The sequence below is a fragment of the Prunus avium genome, chromosome 2 (genome assembly GCF_965620075.1).
Source record: "Prunus avium chromosome 2, drPruAviu1.hap1.1, whole genome shotgun sequence".
In the NCBI taxonomy this organism is placed as follows: Eukaryota; Viridiplantae; Streptophyta; class Magnoliopsida; order Rosales; family Rosaceae; genus Prunus; species Prunus avium.
The window spans coordinates 39,322,177-39,349,128 of NC_142285.1; the positions used below are offsets into that span (position 1 = coordinate 39,322,177).

The 26,952-nt window shown below is 37.6% G+C and overlaps 4 protein-coding genes, 1 non-coding gene and 1 pseudogene across 8 annotated transcripts; 3 read left to right on the forward strand and 3 right to left on the reverse strand.

The window, feature by feature from the left end:
* The first annotated feature begins 348 nt into the window (after nt 1–348).
* LOC110756730 (scarecrow-like protein 14 pseudogene) lies at nt 349–3,437 on the forward strand (annotated as a pseudogene). Its single transcript, XR_015833934.1, has 2 exons — nt 349–725; nt 1,061–3,437. The product of XR_015833934.1 is annotated as a scarecrow-like protein 14 pseudogene (transcript).
* Nucleotides 3,438–3,486: 49 nt separating this feature from the next.
* On the forward strand, nt 3,487–3,604 carry LOC110756548 (syntaxin KNOLLE-like protein; the record flags this gene model as incomplete). The annotated part of the gene is given in 2 exon segments (XM_021957992.2): nt 3,487–3,545; nt 3,547–3,604. Coding segments are annotated over 2 exon segments (117 nt in total), but the record flags the coding sequence as incomplete, so codon positions are not given.
* Nucleotides 3,506–3,657, reverse strand: LOC148297020 (U4 spliceosomal RNA). Its single transcript, XR_015834261.1, has one exon. It is a non-coding gene; the product is annotated as a U4 spliceosomal RNA (small nuclear RNA).
* A 105-nt stretch (nt 3,658–3,762) lies between these two features.
* LOC110756731 (FtsJ-like methyltransferase family protein) lies at nt 3,763–5,542 on the forward strand. Of its 2 annotated transcripts, none has more exons than XM_021958197.2 (6): nt 3,763–3,994; nt 4,069–4,155; nt 4,249–4,311; nt 4,417–4,518; nt 4,855–5,113; nt 5,230–5,542. In XM_021958197.2, the coding sequence occupies exons 1-6, from the start codon at nt 3,917–3,919 to the stop codon at nt 5,352–5,354; spliced, it is 714 nt and encodes a 237-aa protein (XP_021813889.1). In that variant the 5' UTR covers nt 3,763–3,916; the 3' UTR covers nt 5,355–5,542. The 2 variants fall into 2 exon arrangements, with proteins under 2 accessions (XP_021813889.1, XP_021813890.1); XM_021958198.2 differs by having other exon boundaries at nt 4,858–5,113.
* A 282-nt stretch (nt 5,543–5,824) lies between these two features.
* FZR3 (FIZZY-related 3) lies at nt 5,825–8,687 on the reverse strand. Its single transcript, XM_021957985.2, has 9 exons — nt 7,959–8,687; nt 7,620–7,742; nt 7,396–7,500; nt 7,131–7,310; nt 6,987–7,049; nt 6,591–6,887; nt 6,429–6,491; nt 6,240–6,308; nt 5,825–6,116 (listed from the first exon to the last, which is right to left on the reverse strand). The coding sequence occupies exons 1-9, from the start codon at nt 8,517–8,519 to the stop codon at nt 6,063–6,065; spliced, it is 1,515 nt and encodes a 504-aa protein (XP_021813677.1). The 5' UTR covers nt 8,520–8,687; the 3' UTR covers nt 5,825–6,062.
* Nucleotides 8,688–9,082: 395 nt separating this feature from the next.
* Nucleotides 9,083–13,817, reverse strand: ARP5 (actin-related protein 5). 2 transcript variants are annotated; one of them, XM_021958171.2, is made up of 12 exons: nt 13,650–13,817; nt 13,483–13,553; nt 13,241–13,365; nt 12,951–12,995; nt 12,275–12,377; nt 12,030–12,139; nt 11,559–11,668; nt 11,380–11,470; nt 10,861–11,304; nt 10,440–10,567; nt 9,787–10,126; nt 9,083–9,702 (listed from the first exon to the last, which is right to left on the reverse strand). In XM_021958171.2, the coding sequence occupies exons 1-12, from the start codon at nt 13,748–13,750 to the stop codon at nt 9,196–9,198; spliced, it is 2,175 nt and encodes a 724-aa protein (XP_021813863.1). In that variant the 5' UTR covers nt 13,751–13,817; the 3' UTR covers nt 9,083–9,195. The 2 variants fall into 2 exon arrangements, with proteins under 2 accessions (XP_021813863.1, XP_021813865.1); XM_021958173.2 differs by lacking the exons at nt 13,483–13,553; nt 13,650–13,817 and having other exon boundaries at nt 12,275–12,382; nt 13,241–13,332.
* Nucleotides 13,818–26,952: the final 13,135 nt, after the last annotated feature.

Consider the following 26,952-nt stretch of genomic DNA (forward strand, 5'->3'; position numbering starts at 1 on the left):
TCTTCCACAGTGGTGGTGACTTCCCCCTTCCCCCCATGGCACCTCCGGTCGAAAACCCATGTGTGCGCATTGGTGCTTGAGCCCCCTTCCCTTAGAGTAGCCTATCGTTGTATCACACAAAAAAAGGAAAAAAGAGTTTAGGGTTCCAAATATTAATAAGAAATTAGTAGGACTAATGTTTTAAGGGGATAGCTTTAATTTTCATGAACATCTAGAGGCCTCTATGCGTGGAGGGACCATGAGACCATGACATTGATTTTATGACAACGAGTGGTCGAAGTTTAAGGTCAAAAACCTAAGAGGCAGCAGAACACCCTTGTCGTTATAGAAAGCATGGCAACTTATGGAAGTATTAGATTAAGATTAAGGTTAAAAACCTAGGAGGCAGAACACCCTATTGTGATAAATTCACTTTATTCGCATTTGCGAGATAACTATTTTAGATTAAGATTGAAAACTACAAAATTGAAAGTCGACCAATAATCGAACTGCCAACTTTCACTCTTTTCTTGTTTTGAATGATTCATATTGTCATTGTACTTGGATTTTTTTTTTAAAAGTGTCCTAAATTGATAGATAAATAATCACATTTGACGGCAGAGATTGTCCTTCCCCACTATAAACTTAAAAATAAAAGGCACAAACTCGAATCTTCATCAGCTTCAATCACCGGTTGCTCTCCCTCTCTCTAGTTTTCTAGTTCTCTCACAAGGGCCTAATTTCAGGTACTTATTCTTTATCTATCAGCTTCTTTGAATGCTTAGATCATTGTGCTACAACAAATGAATGAACTATGGCGCTTTCTCTTCCTTTTTATTTGTATTTTTTTTTTCAAGAAAAGTTCAACCTTTTCTCAATAGAAACTGTGGCTCAAACTGTAACAATTGTGGGTTTTGATAATTTTACCTGTTCATTTGCTTATGTCTTGTTATGCTTCTCATGCTGTTTAGGTCCTAAAGAAATCATTTTTATTACACAGTATCATATCATGTAATGAATCAAAAAGATGTATTTATACATATCTTGTAGGTTTAATTTTTCTGGGTCTTGATGCATGCAGAAATCTGATACTCTAAATGTGTTAGTCTGGAAAAAGCTGAGATATAGACAAAATTGAAGCATATTGGAGCTTTTGGGTCTTTAGTGTTGTGAATCTCAATGATCATGGACCAATCTTTGAGTGGATTTTATGGTTCTAGTAATGAGTTGTTGGAATTGAGGAATGAAACTCTTTCAGCCTTATCAATCAGAATCTAGATACTGGAATCAGGAACAGTAGTTAATTTCTTGATCAAAACTGTGCAAGTACCCTCCTTGTGCCTCCCGGTCCAATTTCTAGTAATTTGGCCCCGGCTTTGAGCATGTACCCGGATGAAGATTCACCCGAGGAATCTGATTTTAGTGATATAGTTCTCGAGTACATTAGCCAAATGCTTATGGAAGAAGATATGGAAGAAAAAACTGAAATGTATCAGGAATCTGCAGCACTTCACGCTGCAGAGCAATCATATTATGAGCTTCTTCAAGAGAATTCTTCTTCTCCTCCTTGTGACCTGATTCATTATGCTGATCACAACCATGAAAGTCATCCGTTGCATTGCAGTTATAACAGTACTACCTCTGGCAGTACCAGAAGCATTAGGGATTGTGATTTGCTCGAATATAAGTCCTTGCATGTTGCTTCTCAGTCTACTTCTCTACCATTCCATGCCCCATCAAATGAAACTGGTAATGTTGTAGATGGGTTTGCGGATTCCCTGGTGAGCATTGTTAGAGATCCTGAATTTTCTAATGATACTGAGTTGGTTATGCAATTTAAAAGAGGCTTTGAAGAGGCGAGTAGGTTTCTTCCAAATGCTAATAGTCTGAATGTTGATTTTGAAAGTAACACGTTGTCACTTAAAGAGGGCAAGGCAGAGGCTATAGGTATGGTAGTTAAGGTAGATAAGAAGAATAAGTACCCTTCTGATGGGTCAAGGGGAAAGAAGAATCCTTATCATGAGGATGTCAGTTTAGAAGGCGGGAAGAGTAACAAGCAATCAGCAGTTTACACTGAATCAACAGTGAGTTCGGAAATGTTTGACAGACTTTTGCTAAACTGTGGAAAAGGAGAATCTGCTCTTGGTGAAACTTTGCAGAATCGAACAATCAAGAGTGTACAACAGAATGGTCAGTCAAAGGGGTCAAGTGGTGGAAAAGCCCGCGGAAAGAGGCAGGGAGGTAAAAAGGATGTGGTGGATTTGAGAACTCTTCTAACGCTTTGTGCACAAGCTGTTGCAGCTAATGATGAGAGGACTGGCAATGAGTTACTTAGGCAGATTAGACAACATTCTTCTCCTATGGGAGATGCGATGCAGAGACTAGCTCACTATTTTGCTGATGGTCTTGAGGCACGCATGGCTGGATATGGTACTCAGATTTGCAGAGACCTTATAACCAAGCGAGCATCAGCTGCAGATTTCTTGAAGGCTTACCATCTTTATCTTGACGCATGTCCATTTAAGAAGCTATCAAATTTCTTCTCAAATAAGACAATAATGAATGTAGCTGAGAAAGCAACAAGGCTCCACATAATTGATTTTGGTATCCATTATGGTTTTCAATGGCCTAGCCTCATACAAAATCTCTCTTCTAGGCCCGGTGGACCTCCCAAGCTTCGGATTACTGGGATTGATCTTCCACGACCAGGTTTCCGACCTGGAGAAATGGTTGAGGAGACTGGACTGCGCTTAGCAAACTATGCAGAAACTTATAAAGTTCCATTTGAATTCAATGCAATAGCACAAACGTGGGACACCATTCAAATTGAGGATCTCAAAATTGATCGTGATGAGGTGCTTGTTGTAAATTCTGTACACAGATTAAGAAGACTACTTGATGAGACTGTGATGGTCGAAAGTCCGAAAGATATGGTTTTAAAACTGATCAGGAAGATCAATCCAGATGTGTTCACGCTGGCGATTGTTAACGGATCCTACAGTGCACCGTTCTTTCTCACAAGGTTCCGGGAGGCTCTCTTCCACTTTTCTACAATGTTCGATATGCTTGAGACAAATGTACCCCATGATGCTCCGGAGAGGATGCTTATTGAGAGGGAGATATTTGGTCGGCAGGCAATGAATGTCATTGCGTGCGAGGGTTCAGAGAGGATCGAGAGACCAGAGACATACAAGCAGTGGCAGGTGAGGAATCTCAGGGCTGGGTTTACACAACTTCCTTTGAATCAGGAGATTGTGAAGATAGCTAAGGACAGGCTGCAATCATGCTACCATAAAGATTTTGTAATTGATGAAGACAGCCAGTGGCTGCTGCTTGGATGGAAAGGGCGCATTGCCTATGCTCTTTCTTCTTGGAGGGCTGCTTGTTAGTTGTTCTTAGATTGTCTTTTGATGTACATAATTTGTTCTTGTTAATTAAGGTAATGGATTAATTTAATACCTCTTATGTAAAATTAATTAAATATATTGCCAAATTGAGAAAAAATATTTAGAACTTAGCATTGTAGGGCTTTACCCCGAAGGGAGCCCTTCCAGAAATTCTCGAAGGCACAGGGCTGAACCCAGGCCTAAGAGGGGGTTTGGAAATAGTTTTCAACCAGCAATAGACGCGCCTCGGTTAGAACCTCATAAGCTGCGTCATTGCCCCAAGCGCAAAGATGCTTTGTTAAGCGGGTCTCGTTCCTGTTTTATACATTCCCAGGCAACTCACCCTTTCTCATTCGGTCGATGTGGGACAAAAACAAACACCTTAATATTATTTCACAATTCTAATATCAAACAAAAAGCTACCGACTTTTACCACCAAAACTTGGTTTCCGAAGAAAAAATTAATTTTTTTATTATCTCCGATGATGTTGGGGTTTAGGGTTTTATAACGTTTTTTGAGAAGACAAAGCAGAAGAGAGAGGAGGGGTAAGATGAGTGGGGCAGGAAAACCAGATTTCTTCTACAGAGAAGCTCAACGCCTGGGTTATGTGGCTCGCTCCGCCTTCAAGGTATTGATTGATTTACGTATTTACCCAAAAATAGCTGGCTTCAATTGCTACTGATCCACCCATTTTTTAATCAGCTACTTCAGATACAGAAGCAGTACAAGCTCATAACACCTGGCTCCTCTGTTCTGGACCTTGGTTGTGCTCCTGGTGCTTGGCTTCAGGTCCCTTTTTCATTTCAAAATCCGAACTTTAATTCCACATACATATTTGCAGGCATAGTATCATGGAATTTCTGGGTTTTGTAATTTTGGCAGGTGGCTTGCCAGAGCTTGGGTCCTGTAAAAAGTGGTGGTCTTGTTGTTGGGATTGATCTCAAGGTCTCATTTTTTGTTCACTTTTTAGTTAAATTTCCGTACTTGATTTGTTTGTTCAATACTTTAGATAAAATAACTAGGTTGTGAAATGTGGAATGTGCAGAACAGAAGGTGAAGGTTCCAGCTGCTCACTGTGATTCGAGGGTTCAAACTGTTTGTGCTGACGTGATGAAACTCCCCAAAGCCCAAGTCAGGGAACTCTCTCCACAGGTATTGCAGTATAGGCTTCTTAAAGTTTATGTTAACAGTTATGTTTCAAGGGTTGAAAATGCTTGTGCTAATTCATGTCTTTCGCTTGTGGGTACAATTCAAATCTTCACAAAAACTCGTCTTGCTGTTCTTTTAATTTAAGATTTTGTTCTCCTCTAACCCTGTTTCAGGATGTTTGAATGTGTGAAACAGATCATTTCTTGGTTCCTTGCATAATTTTAAGATTGAAAATCTTTCCATGAATTTCCAACTTATAAAAACCAACCCTAGTTTTTGTCAAGGCAAGCATGATGTAGGAGTAAAAAGATTTATGGTTTTCCCATTGTCTTTGTGCAGCAGAAAGGGTTTTCTGTGATACTCTCAGATATGTGTCCCCTCGTTTCTGGGATCACAAGTAAAGATGCAGCTTTATCGCTCGAGTTAGGCACACAAGCACTGGATTTGGCTGTTGGTGGAGCTGCCTTAGCTCATCCCAAAAATGAAATTCAAATAGAGGAAAGTAAAGGTGGGGCAATTACAAGTTCAGATGTTAATGGTGTATTGCGAAGAGGAGGCCATCTCGTGATAAAGCTTTTAGAGAGCGAGGATGTGCAAGGTTCTTTTTATAAATCCTTTCTTTTTCCCCCTTTTTGGGTAACATAAGTGGTACTTGCTTCATTAAAGCTCTGTTTGGATACTTTTTTTACTGTCTTCTGGCTGTTTGTCTTGTAGAATTCAGCCGGATTTGCAAACCACTGTTTAGAAAGGCATCATTGTTGAGGCCTAAAGCTACAAGACCGTCATCAAGAGAGATTTATGTGATATGTCAAGGTCTGCAGTCACAGGCAAAGATATAGAATCAACAATGTATCCCGAATTTAGAAGTGGCAACAGTGAGTATTGAAGCCAAATTAATGTAGCTCCCATAACTGTACCCGCTGGCTAGCTTTTAGTTGTGTTTGTTCTGAACTGCTTAGCTTTAGATTTCCTTGTAAAGGTTCTGCTAAAAAGATTTTACCCTTTGAATATGAAGGTTTTATGTTCATCTTCTGTATTATTTTGCAAAGACTTCTCTCTCTCTCCTGAAACAAACATTTGTGAACATTGTAGGCGAGACTAACAAACTCTTCAAATGCAAGACTGTGTTCTCAATTGGACCAACAATTTATCTCACTGAAATGTTACTTATGAGAGATTGCCATTGAAAGTTACTAAATGTAGGCTTTATATGATTTTCACTTCCATTTTCACGAACCAAGTTGTGATGGCATACACGTTTTCCATGTGCTTGGGCTAAAATTGGGATGCGAAAAAGGAAAAGTGGAAAGGAACAACTGATGAAATGTTTCATTGAATTTCTTAACCTTTATGTTTTACATATTAGACCAGAGACAAAATCCAAGACTTCAGTGTCGAGTAAAAAGAATTAAAAAATGAAAGAAATTTATCTGCCTCTCACAGTATCTCCATTTACAAAATAGGATCAGGGAAGTATCTTCTTATAAATTACAGTATCTCCATTTACAAAATAAGATCAGAGAAGTATCTTCATATGTGTAACAGAGTCATCGAATCTGAGTTCTTCCTAGTGACCAAAGGCCTGTATCTTTGACTGGTGTCTGAAATACCAAACAAAAAAAGAAAGGATCAGCGATGTAGTCATTATAGTTGGAGAGAAGATAATTGATGGGCAGCTTAAACTTTGATCAGTATAAGGAATGGATCTTGATATTGATGCTTACATGTGTCTTCACAGAAGGGAAGACATTCCAGAATCGTAGGGTCTCATCTCCAGCACCAGTTACTATTGTCTGCAGTAAAAGCAATTTCATTTCTACTTGTTAGAACAGAAATTTCGGCGTAAACAAACAAGAATTTGTGTGTGTACAGGAATGGAGCAAATCTTCAAGCTTTAGAAAATGACGCAATACCTGACCATCTGGTGACATTGCAAGGTAAAGAACTCGCATGCTATGGCCAGTTAGAGTGGCAACCTATAAGAGTGCATTCCAAAAGCAATTAAATAGAAATCTTATAACTAGACACAATCCACTTACGGTTCGACTTGAAAGGACATTTACTAAAAAGCTAACCTTTCCCATGGATGGATACTTCCACACCATGATTTGATTCTGGGAATATCCATGAGTGCTGACTATCTCATTCACATTCTTACTCCATGCAAGATTGCAGACCTGGCTTCCGGTATCAATACTGTTCAATTGGTGGCCATTTGTCGTGTTCCAGAAGCGAATACATCTGTCAGCAGTTCCACCTCCGGATACAAGAAGGCCACTCTGGTGTGGTGACCAAGCAATGGCCTTGACTGCAGCTGTGTGCTCTGTCAGTCTCAAAGCTGGTTGCTGAGAGTGCTGGTTCCAGACCAAGAGCTGGTCACAAACAAGCCACTAAGTTAGCTATTGGCCCAGTTAAACGCAGAAGAAAGCAAGAGAAGAGGAAAAAAGAATGAACAACTTAGTCACATATACCTGGTTATCATTGCCACCAGATGCAAGTTCCCTGTCATCATTGGACCATTTCAGCCCGCATACCTGAGGAATTGAAATTTTTACTAAGTATTACTTGTGTTTGACCAAGAACTGCTTAATTTTTAGAAGTCTTAAAGTCTTCACCTCAGACTTGTGGCCAACAAGCTTGCTGATGCAATCATTTGAGACCCGAAGATCGTGTTGAAGTATGTTCCGGTCCCGGCTTCCTGAAGCTAATATGCGTGAGTTCCATGCCAAGACACCAGTCCTTGTTTGATGCCCGCCCATTGTTCGGACCCTCTTGCACTGAGTCCCATCCCAAACCTAATAACAAACGCCACAATTAATGGTCATCTCAAACTCTTTCTTCATGAGAACAAAAATACTATCAAGTCAAACAAATAGCTACCTGAACTCGACCAAGATTTGTGCCAATTGATAAATATGAACCCTCCTTTGTCCATTGGACAGAGCATACCCCGTCATTGGGCCCCAAGTCACACAGTTTTGTCACCTGAGAAAGACAATGTATGACAAACTTCAATCCCAAATTTTACAAACCTATTTAGATAAAGGACACTTTGATAGAGACAACTTTCTCATTAGATCAGCTCGATCAAACTCATTACTTACCTTGCTGTTTGATGCACTCCACAGATAAACGCAGGTGCCCAGTCCAACTGCAAGGACATTTTGCGAGGACCAGTCCACAAGGTTCAAGTAAAAGTCATCTTGAAGTGATGGGGCATCCAGAACCTGCAAACCATTTAGAGCATTTCAAGATCAACCATTGCATTTCCCATATGAACTAGTAAAGTAACATAGCCTTCAATGATCAATCATTTCCTCTAATCAGATCCACTTGGTACTGCATTACAATTAACTGACAGAAGGGCTTAAGATTATAGCCTCACATTCATCTAATTCAGCTAGTTTATTGAACAAACGGGGGAAGAACAGGGGTTTAGTTACCTTATGGGGTGTCTTGGGGACCTTGCGAGGAGGCTTAGGAGGCGTTAAAGACTCATTAGAAAACCCACTATCATTTCTCAGAATGGACGGCGAATAAGGCGAGTTGGGTGCCGAGTGATCAGTCTTGAACCGCAACATGTTCTTGCTGGGACTCAGAGGCGACGGTACACCACCACCACCACCTGCAGGAGAAAAAGACCCAAAATCAGACCCGAAAAGCTCAGATTTCAACAACCTGGCATAGGCCTCGTTGCCGCCTTCTTTGACGGGCGAGGCCTTGTCATTGAGCCCAAATGTGTGAAGCCTCGAGGAAGATCTGCAAGGTATGAATCTGTCGCTGCAAGTCGAGGACTTGGAGGGGGAAGACAGGTTCGATATCGCCCGAAAAGAACCCGAAAAGGACTCGAGGCGCAGCGACGTCTCGGACATCCCAGTTGGGAGGTTGAGCCCCGGTTTCCTTGTTTGAGGTGAATCCATTGCTGGGTTTTCTTGGATGATCTGATTCTTGGTTCCTTGGAAGATTTGGGTTGTTGGGTCTGAAGAAGAATATGATGATATCATATAGGAAATGTTAATGTAATGAGGTTTGAATGGAGATAGAGGAGGCCAAGAACCAAAAATGGAAGGAAAGGCCTCTCTTTTTCTCTCTGTGTTGTTCAGTGTGGAGGAAGACTTGCAACGGTCGAATATTGGTGGGGTTTATAGGAGCGGTCTTGGTGTTGGGCTTTGCTTTGCTTTTATTTTTTATTTTCAATAAATATTTGTTATTGTAATATTGTACGCTGTCTGTGCAATGTGCACGTACATAAACATAGTGCTCCAACGGTCATTTTCCATTGATCGAGCTGATCTAAAGCTGGCAGTTTGGTTTAGGTACCAGAACCAAGCCCGTTGCTTTGAATTTTATTGATTTTAATTTTTGGCCTCTGGCGCTGCTGAGCCAGAGACGCCAGAGAGAGCTGCCCCCTGCACTTTTTACCATATTTTCTTATATTTTCTTTTGAGGGTTCGTTTTGTGGGTTGGTGATGGAGATGGTTTGAATGAGCCAAGAATCACTCTCGATAGAGATTCTCTAAACTTCACTTCCTAGATTGCCAATATTAACATGTCATATGCATCTACGTTTAACAACTAATAACGCGATAAATTAAGGCAAAGTGTAACGGAAAAAAGAGCTGATTTCAGTGCCATCTAATAATACACATATAATAATAAGTAGGGTGGTGACCAAAACAATCACAATGTGTAATATCGAAATTGGTATCTGCGAACACAGTCTTCACCCTTCTCATAATAATCTTCCTTAGTGAAAGTTTGTGTTGGGAAATGGGAGGCGGCGGCGTAAGCAGAAGCTCCACGCCATGCATCTAGAATTGGATCCAATGCTTTGACTATCCTTATGGGTGAGCCACACGGCCTAATCATCCGGATTCCAGCCTCCAAGCGCTCACTCATACCAGGAAACAGACTACTACCACCAGTCAGAAAAACTGAACTGGTTAGCCTCTCCTCCAGCTCTTGGCCCTTCGTTGGCAGCCTCCTTATCGACACCCCAGCCATCTCATCTAAGCCTGCCTGATCTATCCCAATCCAATTGGGATTAAATAAAATTTCAGGGCATCGAAACCTTTCAACGCCAAAAAAGATTTGAAAGTCTTCCTGGGTGAGCGGACGAAACCGTGGTGCTTCAACGGATTGAGGGTTTGCGGTATCCGTTCTGGGAACAAATGTCGGGTCTACTTCCTGCCAAAGAAAAATTATCCAAAATAAATCATGACGATCAACAGTAGTCACATCCAGCACTTAATTGAACCAAAGAAAAGAGACCTGAAGCCTAGAAGTGAGGCGCGCCAGCTCTGCTTCATGCTCATCTGGTCCCTCATCATCATCATCGTTATCTTTGCTCATGAGTTTGTATAGTTGCCAATCTTCATCTCTCGCACCAAAAGTATCCTCACCCTTGCCTCGATCAAAAGCTGCTGTGGTCAAAAGGCGCATCCTTTCCCTCTGTGCAGCATTTAATCTCTCACCACGCCCAACACTTCCAGAAAAACTATTTCCATTTGTATGTCCCCCATTTGTCTTAAGTCGTTTTCGCTGTTCAACTTTCTCAGAAAGATCTTTATATTTAGCATGCAACTGCTCTAAATAAAGCTCTGGGTTTTCTCTACAACAAAGAGAGAGAGAGAAGAGCATAATTAACAAGGAGAAGGTACACATTCCAGAACTTCTAAAATCATCAGGGGACTCTAGCATACTAAACATGTGTTCAAAAGAATAAGCATTGTTAAAACTCAAGTGTCCTGCAAATTCAGGCAGAATGCTCTATTCCCTTCTTTTATCCTGCTCTCCCTTCTTCATAATATCCCAACTCAACTGAACCTCACAAAACCTTATTTTCAACCCCATGTATTTAACCTTCTCATAATAAATTGAATTTAAAGAAACAAGAATAAAAGCATAATGATGTCAGCACATACAAACGTTTTTGCTCATCTTGTTGATTTCTCCTTCCCCGCTCTAATTCTTCTTCATAACGTTTCTGTTTAGCTCGCTGCCGACCTTCAGATGTGGTTTTGAGAAACAACTGTCTCTTTTTCTCCTTGAGCTGTCAAGAGAACAGTAACAAAGACTAACATCAATGAAGGGAAAACCTAAAGATAAATAAGGAAAAAGCACTAACGCCATCTGGTTGATGCTATCTTCAGATGTTAGGTTATGCATAGACATCAAAACAATACATAAAAGTATCTACTCAGAGGACTTCAGGTATTTTGAGTCATAAATAAATGTTCAGAGCAATGAATTGAGTGCAGATTAAATATATAAATCTTTTAAGTGCAATAGACAACAACTTCAAAATGGTGGGGAGTGTGAAAGACACTTGGCATAAAAGCATACCTGCTCAGGGGTAAGCATGTTGTCAGGGATATTTAAAAGAGGGAACCTTTCGCCTCCTGCAGGATCTGTCTTCTCCTCAAGCTCAGCTTGTTCAGCCTTTGGTTCACCTTTTGCTTTCAGTAAAGATTGTCTCACCTTCACAAGGGCAGATTCTACTTCCTGCTTGGAGACATAGCCAGTGGCTGACAAGAAAGATGGTATATCATGCTCTTCCACCTGCTCAAGCTGCTGTAGAAGAAATTCCAAACCGTGTGATTCATTCTCTAGTTCATTTATCCTAGAAGATCTCTTCGCCTCAGCCATTTCTCGCAATCGTTGACCTTGTTTCTCTTTTATGGCTGCCTTTCTTGCAATCTCTTCTTCAGAAGGGGGCTCCTCAGTAGGTGGTGGAACCCACGGTAGCTGCCATAACCTTGTTTTATCTTCAGCTTCCTTGGTCCCTTTCTGTGAGAAAAAATATCAACTGTTATCCACGAAATTTGGATAGGAGAATGGATTGAAAAAAGAAATCCTCAATACCTGAAATAACCGAGCTTCCGACACATAATCTGGGGCAATGTAACAGTGCTCCATCTTCAGGTCTTCGACTTTCTCCCATGAAAACCTAGCCCTGTTGCATTAAATACGCATAATCCGAAATCTTACCCAAGTGGTCACCATTCAAGTGATGCGAGCGAAACCAACCAAATTCTACTTACATGTGATGAGGGTATTTAAGTGAAAGAAGCTGCTTCATATAATCTGTGATGTGATACCCACCGATGTTAGTTCGGCAGCTTCCTTGATATATAGGTTCGCCATCAATAAACTGGGAATGAAACACAATAATCATGGTCAACCTCTAACAATCAAGAGAGCAGGACTCGCCTGTGTTATCATCCTTGTCAATTTATTATCTATTATGGAAACATATAGATTGGAATTCCATACTGAAGATTTTCTTGAGGCCAATAAGTTTAGATATGTTTGTATAAAACCAAAACTACATATCCCAAAATGAATCATGATGACACAGCTGATTTATAATTATATCTACAATCACACAGAGAAGTAATGCATGCTAAAACGCACATAACTTGACATGCACACCTCAGTCCTGGATATATTTTTTTACCATATGAGTCGTAACGTAAGTTAAACAAATACCAAGACCCAGAAAGAAAGCATACCGGAATAACATGAGTAGTGGTAAATCCAGGACAGATAGCAAGACCATCTTTATCACAAACCCCCTGCTGCTGATTATACTTATAGCTGAATGCAGCATCAACACCATATGCTGTAAGTATGAAAATGAAAAGGAAAAAAATAAGGAAAGAAATATATATAATAAGGGAGCCAAAAATACACAGGACCAAAGACCAGTGTGGAAGCATGTCTGAAGGGGGGTAAAATTTGCAGTGAGTGTTGATACCTATCGATGGAACTCCATATGTCTCAAATAAAAGTTCAGCCATTTTACTACGAGACTGAAATGGGTTGCATACACATTCAGTAATCAGGATCGGATGATCAATCTGTTCTGCCCTCAAATGAACACAAAGTTAAGGAAAAGTTCTTATGAATATATAGACTGATCTGAAATCTTACATTAAAAATAAAAACAAAAAGCATTTAAAATAAATAACTATTCATATGTTTATCACAATATTTTTTTTAAAAAGCAAAAAATATGAACACACTATTGCATATCATTCATGCAAACTAATATTGGCTAACATGAACTAGTCTGCTTATATCATGCCATTTTCATATGGTCTTGAAATGCCACGGATGTCTGAATGTGAACCTAATAACTCATCCATTTAAGGAATCCCACAAAGACTAACAACAATACAAGCACATCGTAGATTCTACCAAGTTACCAACATCACTAGAGAACCAGAACACAAAACATTAAGGCAGATGAAGAACCTAAAGTGTTACGACTGCATGGTGTAACATGTGATGGGAAACAAGCACTTGCCTCAACATAGAAAATAATCATGGTAGAACAAAAAAAAATGGTGAAAAGATAACAGTTAAAAAAAAATCCTTAACAATGGAAGTATAGCAAAACGAATAAATAAACTGTCCAATTTTTATCATACCTGTGATCCATTTGCGCCCAACCGATCAAAGCCAAAGTCAAGAATCTACAGATGCAACAGAATATCAGTGAGGCTACAAATTCACATATTACTGCAAGCATACACATATACACACAAACAAGTAATCTATTTTGAACAAAAAAACAAGAATACATATAAAAAATTATTTTTCTGGTTAAATGTGAATCAGAAGAGGTGGAGCCAGTAATCAAGATATAAACTTTGAATATAACGAGTCAGTAGGCAAGAAAAATCAGAATTGGGTGACCATAGATCATCAGTAAACTTACATATTCCATAATTTCAAACTGGAAAACAACATTGCTGTCAAAAGCTGAGCGAGGTCCGGAGCGTGTGCAATCAAAGTATTTCAACAGTGTAGGATCATGGTCTCCAACTATGGTCACAGTTTCACCTGCGTACAGAATTTTTTATTTTTTATTCAAAAATTTAAAATAAAAATTCGAACTTCAATAATTATACAAAATTACACATGAATGCGCTTCTTGAAACTTGTCAAAAGTGAGTGTACCAGTGGCTTTGTGGCGTGGTCTCTGAACAATGTTGCGGAAGATAACACGAGGCTCAGTTTCTCCCGCCCATCTGAAAATTTGGACCAAAAAAAACAAAGAAATTAGCAGAATGACCAGACACTTATGCACGTAGAAGTTGAATTAGGGTTTTTTGTTGCTCAAATACCCGATGCGAAAATAGGAGGCGCCATTGTCAATGACGATGGGCGTAGAAGAAGGGAAGAGCCTGTAATCAGACTGCCGTTGAATTTGTGAAATGAAAGGCATTTCTCTTCTGTATGGCCCGGTGCTTTGTCTCTGGGTGCCCTTTCTTTCTCAGCTTCTGCCACAGTTGAAGTTCAACTATGGTAAAGACGAAGAAGAGACTAGCACAGTACCAGGAGTGGGCCGGGTCGGGCCGTCGAGCCCAGATCAGTTTTTACTCGAACCAGTTTTGCCGCCAAAAGACTGAAGCCTGCTCTGAAGTTTCTCGCGCTCTCTACACTACTAGGCCCACAATATTTAAAGCCCACTTTGAAGGTTCTCAAACTTTGCGCCACGTGTGATGTCCACGTCAGAAAAAGTTACCCAGCATTTGCAGCATGGGTCCCATCATTTTTTGTTAAAAAAGCCCATGCTGATTTTGTTCATGGGCATATAATAGAAGAGACTTGGCTGAATTGGACGAAGCCCAAAGTTGCGTTGGCAAATGTCAAGTTTTGGAGGGCAACTAATAGAGGCTTTTACTGACCAAAAAAGAAAAATAAAAAAACAAATAGAGGCTTTTTAGAAGCTCAGTCCTTGTTTTTCAATTCCTTCACAAAATCATCTCATATTTTTTTTGAAACAAGCGATATTGGGCATGGGTTTTTTTCAAATACTGTCAAGGTGCTATCGAATTCTAACATGAGACCACTGGTTGTAAGTAAATGCCCTTTCTACTAGGCTAAACTCTGTTGGCACAAAATCATCTCATATTACTAAAGCATCATAAGCTTGATCACTTTATGAAATTTTAGTGATTTTTTTTCTTTTTGGTATTTTCAAAGAGAACAATTTTAACAAATATGCCCTCACTCAACCAAGAGGGGCAAAAAGGGAATCAAACACAATACTTCAGGCACAAGAGTAAGTGCTCTTATTTAGCCTATTGTTGGATTGGAATTGAACCTTTGACCTATATTTATTGGTTTTTAATTACAACAAGACGCAAATTTAAGACTTAAATCTTTACCCCATCCCTCCCAATGTCACTTGAACAAAAAAAAAAACTTGGAAATCATGAAAAATGGTTTTGATTAGAAAATGCAAATATGAAAGGGAAGGAGAAATGGTTTTTGCGCTTTTCTTTGTATGGAAAGTACTTAGAGAATTCTATGTAGAATTTTTTAGGAGTCGTTTGGTACGGCGGACTTTTATGGACTGGACTAAATTCTGGGACTGTCTTGGATTAGCTCGGATTGGCCTAAGCTAGATTAAGTACTGACCTACGTTTGATGCTGCGTCAGACTAAGAAGCAGGATTGTAAAAATAGTGAAGTCCTATGTTTGGTGCTGTGTCGGACTAAAAAATATGGAAAATACTAGGCTTACCACATTTTTATACTACATTGTATACCACCTCTCTAATAGAGTTGGTCCCCATTGTATTTGTGGGCTCCACCTCTATTGAAGAGTTGGTACACAGTGTGGTATAAAAATGTGGTAAGCCTAGCATTACCCAAAAAATAATTCTTGTAATATTTAAATTTAATTATGGATTTTGACCTAAAATAAATAAATAAATGCTACAAAGAAACCCAATTCAAAGATTTATAACAATATCTTGCCAAAAAAAAGTTTAAAACAATAATAAAAAGAAAAAAAATTGTTTTTTTTTTTAAAGAATAAAATTATGATATTTGTTTTTTGGCTTCTCGAGATTAATCTTAGTTTCTCCCTAGCCTTACCCCAAGACTACTACAAATCTTTATTTTTTTTTTGTTGGTCGAAACATTGCTAAAGGAGAGCTAAGCTCACGCTACCTAATTCTGGGTTTTTTAGGAACCATGTAAAACAATAATTTAAAAATAATATATATAATTTTTTAATACTTGACTTTTGACTTCAAACTGAAAAATATCATTTGACAAGGTAAAAATTGCTTGCGATAAAGAAAGCATCACATCATGAATTATAAACTTGTTTCAATATAAAAAAAACTATCAAACATTTGTAAATTATTATAGTTTGATTTTCCAAATGCAATATCAAAATAGTTTTTGTAATATTTAAATTTAAATGCGGATTTTGATCTAAAAATAAATAAATGATGCCAAAAAAAAAAAAACTCATTCAAAGATCTAAAACACTAATAAAAAGAAACAAATAAAATTCTGATATTTTTAAAAGAAAGGCGTCAGACTCACGTGTTCTATTTAGCGAACCATTTTTTCAGGCTTACTATATTAGATGAGTGAGTGAGGCGTTTTTTTCACTATTGGACTATACAGTCTCATTTAAGTTAGTCTCGTCTCTTACCAAACATGAATTTCAAGTGCTATTTAATCAAGTTCAGTCCAGTGAGACATACCAAAAACATACCCTTATAACAGTCTCGTGTAACATGTAGTTGTTGAAACTCTTGAATAATAAGTGGTATATAATGGAGGGATCACATGTGAAAGGGAAGGACAATTAAAAGTAGTGATAAAGAGTTTGAAACTAAGGAGTGGTGATGAACCATGGCAGGTGAGGGATCGTCCTTTGGGGATTGAATTATTGTACCATTGGCCATCGCAGAAACCAAATCTAACTGATTAAAGAGCACTTTGGAGTACACATGTTTCATCTGGCATTACTGTCCTACTCGGAATCATTCAGGTTTTCCGATAGATATATATGTGCATCGCTAGCGTTGGATCCCACTAACTTCACTCTTCATGTGGATTATTTAAATTTTCATGGTGTTTAAGGGGGAACTTCTCTTCTTCAATGAACCCAAAAAAACGCTTTTTGGTTATTAATCACTTAAGTTGAAAGGGCTTTTGATCTTTGAAGCCAAAACGCTAGCTATTTGATGTGTACCCATTTTGTAGAGAAACACTTGTGTGAAAATAAGTGATAAACACGTGGCAGTTTGTGATTAATTGAAGATAACAAAACACTGTTATTCTCGTTTCATACAAATTTTTGTTTTTTGGCTTGTTTTTTACTTTGGAAGAGAGAAAAAATGGGCTCTCCTCTTTTAACCAGTTGCATTTTGGATACGCACGAGCAAAGTCCCAAACCACATGATCACTTTCGTACCAATTAATACAAATGGCAAGTTGGAGAAGCGCAGAGAGAGATATAAGAGAAGAGAGATGATATGGCTCCAAATTTAACTGACATGTTCTTAGATGTGTTTTGTGCTGATGTAACGTGGCGTCATATCATCACATCTGATGGAACAAAATGGACAGATAAATAGGGTTTGAGAAAAAAAAAAGATATTTGAAATGCTAGCTTTTCAGCTATGAGGCTATATTTTTGCATGGCGTCATCAAAAACATTTACTAACTCTCTCTGCCACGTACGTTTTACTTTTACCCTCTCATCAAACCCACCCACCCATCCATCACATATATGAGAGAGAGAGAGAGAGAGAGAGAGAGAGAGAGAGAGAGAGAGAGAGAGAGAGGGCCTGGGCAAGAACTGTTGTGTGAAAGAAAGGACCTACCAAAATGGGAAAGTCGTGCATGGGGTTCTCTACCTTAGGAGCAAGAGCCCCGCATAACACAGTTAAAGTCCACCTCAATCTTCAGTACACTACTCAGATTCCTCCTAACCCAGAAAGAAAAAAAGCTCTTGGCTTTTCTCCTGTGATCATCCATCTCTCGACTCTCGATGTGGATGATGAGATATATATCTTTGTCATCACCAACACGACTACCTAAAAATTCTCCATTAGTAATTCTAATTATGGATGTATGTACAATTCAACTCTCTCACAAGAAGACTCGTAACTTAATTGGTTTGATCCAATTACAATTAAACACATTACCACTAGCTATAACAATTTAATGGTTTTCTGGATTGAAACAAATATTATTTCTTGCTCGGTCTCAATTATTAGTGACAAGGCATGATGATACCCATCTTTTGGCTTTTTGTTTTTGAGTTAAAAATCTCTTTGTGGGACGTCTTGTTTTTAATTAAAAATATGTCTATATGCGTATCGATATGGTTTAGAATAGTATATACACAAAATCCCTAAACCCTATCGATTTTGTATTAATAATTATCGATGACATATCGATAGCAGGATCTTTATTAAATACCAGATATCTTGTACAGCATTGGATTACACACACTTCAAAGCAAAAACCAAGAAGAAAAAGTGGGGTGGAAATTTTGAGATAGCGTGTTGGGAAGATAGGAGAGAAAAAGGGGAGCTGAAATGAGGCTATACGAGGACATTGTAGTTTCTAAATGGGGTAAGGCTATACAAGTGCAAATTGCAATCCAACGTAGCCTACGCCTATATCAAACAGTCCTCAGCGAGATTTTGGGGCTTCTTTTTTGGACAACTCATTTCAGATTTCAGAAGCGCCCCAAGACCAAGAGGGCAAAGTAGAATTGTAGCAGCTAGGTTTAGGGTTTCTTTTGCTGCTTCCTTTCCTTTTAACAAATAAAAAGACTATAATTAAGTCTTGGAATCAAGTTTCTGACATAAAATATGAGAGTGCATATGGGAGAAAATTTATTTAACTTTAGAAGATTAATGTTAAACAAGTAATTAACTATGCCTCTTCTTGGTTGGGCCATCCATTTAAGAATCTGGTATTATTGAGAAATGAAATTAAGGGGAGAAAGAGGAATAAAAAAGATAGACTACTTGCTTGGAGTTGGAGTTGGAGGTAGTGCTTGTGGCTTTTAATTTCGTCTGAAGAAGAAGACAAGGTTTGTTTGTATGTAGGGCAGGAGAAAAGCACGTAGCCCCCACTGGCCACTGGTTTCAAAAGTAATATATCTCAGCAACTCAATAAACCGAAGTTCTCTCTCTCTCTCTCTCTCTCTCTCTCTCTCTCTCTCTCTCTTCCCCCATATATAATTTATATGAGCTGTTTTAGGCTTTTAGCTGTGAGAGAGATCCATATATCCTTGAGCTGCAAGTGACGACAATCCAAGTCACCATGATCTCTAAAGTTTTCATATAAAAAAAAATTAAATTAAATTCTTTTTAAGGTTCAAAAAGCAACAAATAATTTGATTTGATAGAAATTAACTGGTGATATAAGTGACTGATGAGGAGGATATGGGTGGCTGCGGCGGCATTTTTTGTATAAAAAATTTTATGAAATAGGGGGGAAGAACCCCATTTTTTCAGAGATTTTCATGATCAAATAGGTTGAACATATATTTGTGCATGATTAAGACCTTTGATGGTTCAGATTTATAAGAGCCACTATATTTATGTGTATATAAATCATCAGCCTCTTCAAAAAATCAGGGTTTATTTTCAATCTAAATGGACTTAATGAGGATGGTACAAAGTGAGACTCTAAATATACATCGGTAATTGAGTCATTGTAATTTCTAAAAACACAATATGAGATTTGATTATATTTTCAATAGGCTAAAGAAGATAATTAAGCTTAAAGAATATTAGTGGGTACTAAATTATTTATTACATGAGTGAAACTCTGCATATGAGTCACATTAGTTATTTGAGTTATGATTTTTCCCTACAAGAGGAAACAAAGCAGTGGTGATTAAATTCAGTAATCTACATTGTAGTAGATTATTGAAAAATAAAATAAAACGTAAAGTAAAGTTATATTATATTATATATAGTGTAATACATAGTCATACATATATATATTTTTAAAATAAAGTAATTAATTAATAAAATTGTGTTGATCTAAGAGCTAATTAGCAGCAGAACCTCAAAAACCCGTACGAGGTGAAGAAGTTTTGCGTTGCTTGCTTTGATCCACAACTCCGTGTTCTCCGCCCCCTCTCTCTCTCTCTCTCTTCCCTTTGCTATCCGTCCGTACAGCTGCAGCCATATCAATGTCACATCAACTGTTTTCATATATTGTTATCAGATTTCCGGCCCCGCTCCACCCATTAAAAAGCTCATGTAATAGTAATTTTTTTCTTTACTTTTGGGACATAAAATTTGATTCTCGTTTTCTAATTTTTTTTTTTCTCTCTTTTCTAATTAGACATGGAAACTTGTGACTCTTATGGCATGTTTACTAATTCGTAATTGGATTAGGAGGAATTGAATTGAGGAGGAGTTGGATTGAGGAGAATTAGATTCCGGATTCTTAATGAAGTTGTTTGCTAAATCATATGGATTGAAGGGAGTTAGATTTCAAATTCCTATTGAAGTTGTTTACTAAACCATATGGAATTGGGGTAGGAGTTGTACTAATTATTAAAATGTCCTCATTGTTGGGTTAAAGTAGATGACATATTTGGAATTTGGAAAATTGTGTGAGGATATAATGGGTAAAAAAAATGAATTCTTAATGGGTGAATTTTCAAGGAATTAGAATACCACCTCCTACCCAAGAATTGAATTTCTCCAAAATCAAGAATTCAATTCATAATTTTGTGTGGGCCTCACTTACTTTTCAATTCCTTGATATGAAGTAAACGTAGGAATTCTCCATAAGCGGAATTCAATTCCTAATGAGAATTCCAATTTTTGATTAGTAAACACACCACTAATGCGAATGATATTTTAAAAAAAAATCTCAATGTAAAGAGTTTGTAGTTTCAAATAGTTGAAAGACTTTCATTCCTATACTTCCGGTTCAATTTTCCGCAAAGGAAAACATTTTTATATGCATACTTGGGTTTGTTTTGTGTAACTTAACAAATGTGTGTATATAAAATTAAGAGTATATATGTAAAACAACATTAAAACTAGGCTTGACGAAAGAAAAGTTAAGACACTCAATTAAACAATGACTCAACAACTTATATATGACTCTCTCCAAGTGCATTCGGGTTCGATTCACGAATAACAACCCAATATAATTCTACTCCCTCCCCCTTTTTAGTGAATGACAAAAAAAAATATGATCATTAAATAATAAGAAAATGTTCTTGAAGTGAAATAAAATTTGGGGCTCGTTTAAAGCTTATCTTAAAGCCCAAAATTATGTTTTAGCTTCCAAAGTATTATTTTTCTTGGTTGAAAAAGATATTTTAATCTTAACGAATCGCCCCTTTCACACGTATTGCGCATGTCCTGTATATATGCAAGTCATAGGATAGAATAGATCCAAAAGTTGTAATATCAAGATTCGTGTAATCTTATCTTAATTAATCCACTAATGAGTATGATTACAACTTTCTCAAAGTTTGATGAATCGACACATAATGAGCAAAGGAGCTTGGAGGAGGTGGAGGTGGAGGACAATAGTACTTAATTATTGTACGTATATCAACCGGGGAGTATTTTTGCTCACCACTTTAACCTAAGGTGTATGCTCTCCACCATTCTCACATGTCTATAAGCATAACTATAGTTACATAAATCAATTAAAAAAATTAATCATGATTAGGCCTATGGACACGTTTCATGGATTAAGAAAGGTGGTGAGCATACACCTTGGGTTAAAATGGTGAGGAAAAATATTTCCTATCAACTGAGAGGAAAACCTATTGATTCAAAAAATAAGTTAATAAATAAATAACTCTAAATCAAACTCTAAAGCTTGTATTCAGTTGAGAATTTAAAGTCGAGGCGTATTTAATCATGATTTTGTTGATATTCATCGTATTGTAAATTTGGGTATATTTCTAGCAACGACATGTAATTAAACACAAAGTAAAACTTGATTGGGATTGGCTTCAAATTCCAAATGCGTATCGCATAAATTTTGGCAGGGAAGTGGGAGATGAATCTTTCAGAAAATGACGCATGGTAAGACGCACTGCAGATGTCCAAATTTGTTTTTGGACCACTGCAGCTGTGCCCCTCTCCTCATTGAAAATGGGAAAATTGCTTATTCAGACGACCTTTTGAGTCGTTCGAATGTCCAATTCAAGATCTTACAGCTCACAATAATAATTAACATATATGAATTGTGGTTCATGTCAAGCCAGGGAGCCAGCCAGTAGAGCAAAGCGAACAAAAAAATAACCTTACATTAGAGGAAAGGGGTGGGGATCAGAAGCCTCTAATTACTATAATTACTATGGGGGCATATTGCAAGATGAATTGACGAGATATAAATGCTCCACATGTCTAGTTGAGTGAAGAGAGATTGAAGGAAACATAACTCATCCACCAGTAAAACGAAGTGTTTCAAAATGCAGATGTGAGTTACGCCAAGGATAATGAATTTGTCTTTTTGCACTAAAGTTTGAATCTAAATCTCGTAGATTAGATTAATTTATTATTGTTTCTATTGAAAAAAACCAGAAATTAATCAAAATCATCAAAGGGCATTGTCTCTCATCCACCAAAGAAAAAAGTGAAATGTAGTGAATGCATGACAAAGTACTTAAACCCTTTAGAATTACAAGGGGTTTTGCAGTTTTGGAAATTATGGGTGCACCAAGTTAACATAAGAGGTTTGTCAAAATAAGTTAAGATAAGAGCTAGAGCTAGCTAGACTAGCTGGCTTATAAAACTAATTAAGATGGATTAGACATGTATATATATAGGGCAGTCTCTTAAATAATCCAAAAGTGGGAAATGAGGGATCAACACAAAGCCACCTTAAACCCTCACCCCCACACCCCCGCGCCCGCCCGCCCCCCCACAATTAGTCTAGATAAGGTCATTCATATAGACTAAGGTCATTCATGAAGGTCAGGGGTCTGGGTGAAGGGGGCTTGTCAATTGCCTCCCCACCCCACTTCAAGAAATATGCTTGTAGAAGACGCAACATATTTATCATCCAAACCTAAACGCCACCCCCAAAACATCAACAATATGTATTTGAACGATGATGATCAAGTACTATGACTGGTTAAGCTTTCATTTTCCAACATCTACATATATACATATATAGGTACATATATAGGTTTAATTAAATAATTGCAGAGAGAGGTAGCTTTTAATTTTATTCTGGTGTCATCTGTGGAACACAGACTGGGTCACAGAAGATTAAAGTTTTTGGTCAATTTGGTACCCAAAGATTACGATTGATAACTGTTACTCCTCATATTGCGCCCAATAGCTTCTCTCTCTCCCCCTGACAAATCTCTCATCACCAACCACTCTCTCTCTCTCTCTCTCATTAAATCATTTCTCCTACCCCTGTGAAGCTCTATATATTCATGCCCTCCAACCCTCACCAGTCTCTCAATCTTCTTCAAACTCCTCCTCTACTTCTACTTCCCTGTGAATCCCTTCCTTTCCCCTTTTTCACTTTTTCATAGTCGGTTTAACCACAGAGAACAACTATACAAGGCCAGCTTATTTTCCCTTTCTTTATCCGTTTTACCATGTGGTCCCTGGGTCCTTTATATAATTATTCATAAATATATGTAGACCTACACATGGTGAGGGTGGTTTCAACTTTCATTTTGGGCTTTTCTTTTATGTCCTTCGTTTTCAGCTTTAATAACTTGTATAGAGTCCTCCTCCCTCCCTCCCCTTTTCTGTCCTTTACTTTTCTCTCTTGCGTTATATCATGAGATTTAGGGTTAGATCATCAGCTAGCTAGGGTTTCCTTGTCCTTGTTTCGATTTGATCTATTTCGCTTTAATCTCTCTTTTTGCATGGGGGTGATGATATCATGAGGACGAAGATGGCAAAGACAAAGAGATCCATACAAAAGAAAGACAAAAAAACCAGTCATTGTTTGCGGATGGAGCATCATCAAGATTCACAATCTCTTGGGGCTAGTTGCTTTGCTAATGGCCCTTTGATGATATGGGAATCTTGATGATGCTGCAGCGGCAATAAATGGCTATAAATATACACTCACTCTTCACCCCAATAGCTCATGAATCATGAACATCACACTAAACCATTCAGGTAAAACATTCAGATACTGGTCTTTCTTTTTTCTTTTCTTTTTTGGTAATTTTTGAGATGGATGGTGATGGTGAATTTATTAATTATATGAGAAGCACATTGCTGTTTGTTTTGACAATGATGCTTGTTTTCCTATTGGCCTGTTGATTTGTTTTATTTAATGTACCATGTATTTACAATGTTTAATTAAGGATATATATATTGGTTTGGGGTTTGTGTTTGTTTGTCTTTGCTTCTTTCTCCCACTTGCACCATTTCGAGTTCTGCAATTGTTCTGTCGTTATCGAGAAAATAAGGGGCGAGTGGGGACTTGGGTTGGGAGGGCAATATCCATTTCATGTGGTAAATACCATTCTGTACTTGTTTAATATATAACTCGAGGTTGTAATTACTTTTAGCTTCGAGGTTTTTCCAGGGGGTTAAGATTTCTCAGAGCTTTGCAGTTCTGGAACTGCAACAGCCCTGATCTCAAGAATGTCTGTACTTTGCTCCAAAACGTGACGCCATATATAAGAAATCATGGGATCTATGATTTCGTTTTTTGAATACTTTCCAAGCACTCTTTAGATATTTTCTCCTTTTTTTATTTTTTTTATTTGGTTTTTTCTTTTGTTTTTGCTTTTCTAACTCTAGATCCATCACCTTTATGATGGTCTCCATTTTGGAATTACTCTATGCCAGCAGGTTTCAGATTTTGGTGACATGATTTCTTTGGAATATAAGATCAAAGTCTCTCATACAATCATCGCTTGCAGCTGTGTCCAGTTTTGGTTTGTCTGCTTCTCTTTGCTCTCTCTACCACTTTTGTTATGCCGGTCAAGACGAGCCCTCATCTACTTATACCATTCTTTCCCATTTAGAGTTTTTCCAACATTCTTCTTATTTTATCTGTAATCTTTTTGCTCTATTTGTGTTCTACATGTACTAGAAAATATTTGATTTCAAGTTTTTTTTTTATATCGAACGGGTTGATCTTCGGAGCTGTTATCATCACCGTCTAGGGTTTGGAGAAGCCTAAAGTTTTCTTGTCTATGGGGTAAATGTTATGTGCAATGGCTACTCAAACACAAATGTATTTAGCTTTTGCTGCTTTGATAAGAACTTAGTAATTGAATCTTTCTTGTTTTGTTCTCTTATTGTTGGGGTCATTTTACTTCTTCTACCACTGCCAGATGTAAAAATAGTGTGAAGTTGTCATTATTTATATCAAAGCTCTATTTTTTGTTGGTCAGTGTGAGCTTGGTCTTATTTTTTAGGTGAGACCCAAGGGTATCCACCGCCGACAGCAGTGACTAATCCCTTTCGCCGCGGGAGCTCTCCCAATAAAGGTAAACGGCTGGCCACGAAATGCGCTTGGTCTTATTTGATGTGCTATATAATTACACAGATATATAGTAATATTAACACGTGGGAGAATATTATGAAGGGAAGCATTGTTTTATATATAGCATTTGTTTTGTTTGCACATTGTCTTCTAAGATGCATTAGTAGTTTGTTATCTCATGCGGTAGTTGGGTTCATTGGACATGAATGCATCTAGTATGTTTGAAAGTCAGATTTGATACACAAACAAGCGATCTTGGGAAAGGGACAAATCGAAGACAAGACTTCGGGTGCATAGTCGCACTGAAAACATTGAAAGTCAGATTTCAGTCCATTTAGTTGTTTGGTATTTATAGCAGTAATTCTTTGTTATCTTCTTTCTTTGTGGTTTCCTGTTCGTAGAAAATATTGTAAAGAAAAGTGCTATCTCGTTTTTCTTCCCCAAAACCAAGTGATGCATTTTCAATCACAACATGATGATAGATACCTAATCAAGGAATGTACCTGACTTGCTGATATTAATTCTTAGTCAAAGAAATTGATACGAGTCTCCACAAGTTGGTGAGAAATGACCACAGTTGGGTTCCATGATTTCGTTTTAAATGAGTCACAAATGGGGACTAGATTTAGGACTTCCTTTGAAAGATACAGGTTGTGGTCCTGTTGGATTTTTCTGTATCTGGGCCAGCACTATGAAGCCTACAAGAGAGATCATCTCAGATTTGGGGTGGGCTTTCATCTTTGATGTCAAGAAATTTAAAGGGCCTAATTACTTTGGGTCTTGTTGGTTGCTTTGGGGAATGAAACATGTTTACATTACCTATATGCATGATCTTAGCAAAAGATGATCTGAGGAAGGGGAACAAGATCTCTTCCAATCATATGATCATAATCAACCATAAGATCACAGATTATTAGGCAAGAATAATAAGCACCAAAATCAAATTATTATAATCGACTTAATCATCTTATACGATTCCTTGTCGCTCTAATTCATTTTGATTAATTCGATTAATTTGTTTAGGTATGGATAGCAATATGAAAAACAAGTTTTCATTTTTTGAACAAAAATATGGGGAATGGTGTCTCATGTCCCCTCATTTTTTGAACAAAAATATGAGTTTTGGTTGGTATTTAGTTGTTGTCTTAGTTTTTTGGTTTGTTTTTTTTTAATGTTATGTGAGCCTCTGGCCTTTGGAGAGGTTTGGAACATGTAGCTCACATGGAGGCATGTGATGTTAAATAGTCATCTCTTCCCACTTGATGAAATGAAACAGACAATCAATATATATGTATAGCAAACTTGACCTCATTAAGGAATAAAATCTTATTCTGCTATAGCAGAATTAGCAGCATTTTCAATCAATTACAATATATATATATGTAGAAAACCATTCTGATAAAAATATATATATGAGAGGCAGCCAGAGCCAGATAAACCAGAGAATATATTTTCTTAGTCAAACAGACACAATCAGGTGATCCCAGTTGGAACCTTGTGCAAGGCTAAAGCAGAGAGGTTGGTAAATTATAAACCTCTCTGCTTCTGCTTTTCACATGCCCTGATTGCTTTAGGAAGTATCTTTCAACCCAGTTGATAAAAACAAACCATGGATTGTGTTGAACAGATAGTAAATCCAGGATAAGATCATTATTCTTATTCTCCGTTGCTGTAATAAATGTTAATTTTGCAATATGCAAATCTCAAGGTTCCAACACCAAGATTGAAGATTCTGTTTGTTATTTTGACGTCTGCATTGTGCAAATCTTATGGTATCTTTCATTTAGCTGTTTGATTTTTTCAAGTTGATAGCATCATCCACTAAGCATAAAGAAGTAAACAACTTCTTTAACCTCATTTCAATCATGAGCACTAATCATAAGCAAAGAAGAAAGCTTCATAAAGATGCGTCATTCCAATTAGCATCAGAAAGATTTGAAGGGTGTATGTTCCCTCTCATGCAATTAGTAACATGGCATAACTTAAGGGAGCTGCTCCTCATTTTAATTTGGAGCTGCTCATGATCGGTTTTGGTGCAACAGAAAAAAAGGATGGACCTATGGATTGTTCATAACGTATCGAACTTTTTCTTTGTACAAAGTATTCTATGCAGGGTTTGTTATAATTAAGCAGAAAGCATATATTGCTGCAAAAGAAGAATGAGTAGAAGAAATCTTTGTCTGGGATTAGGTGC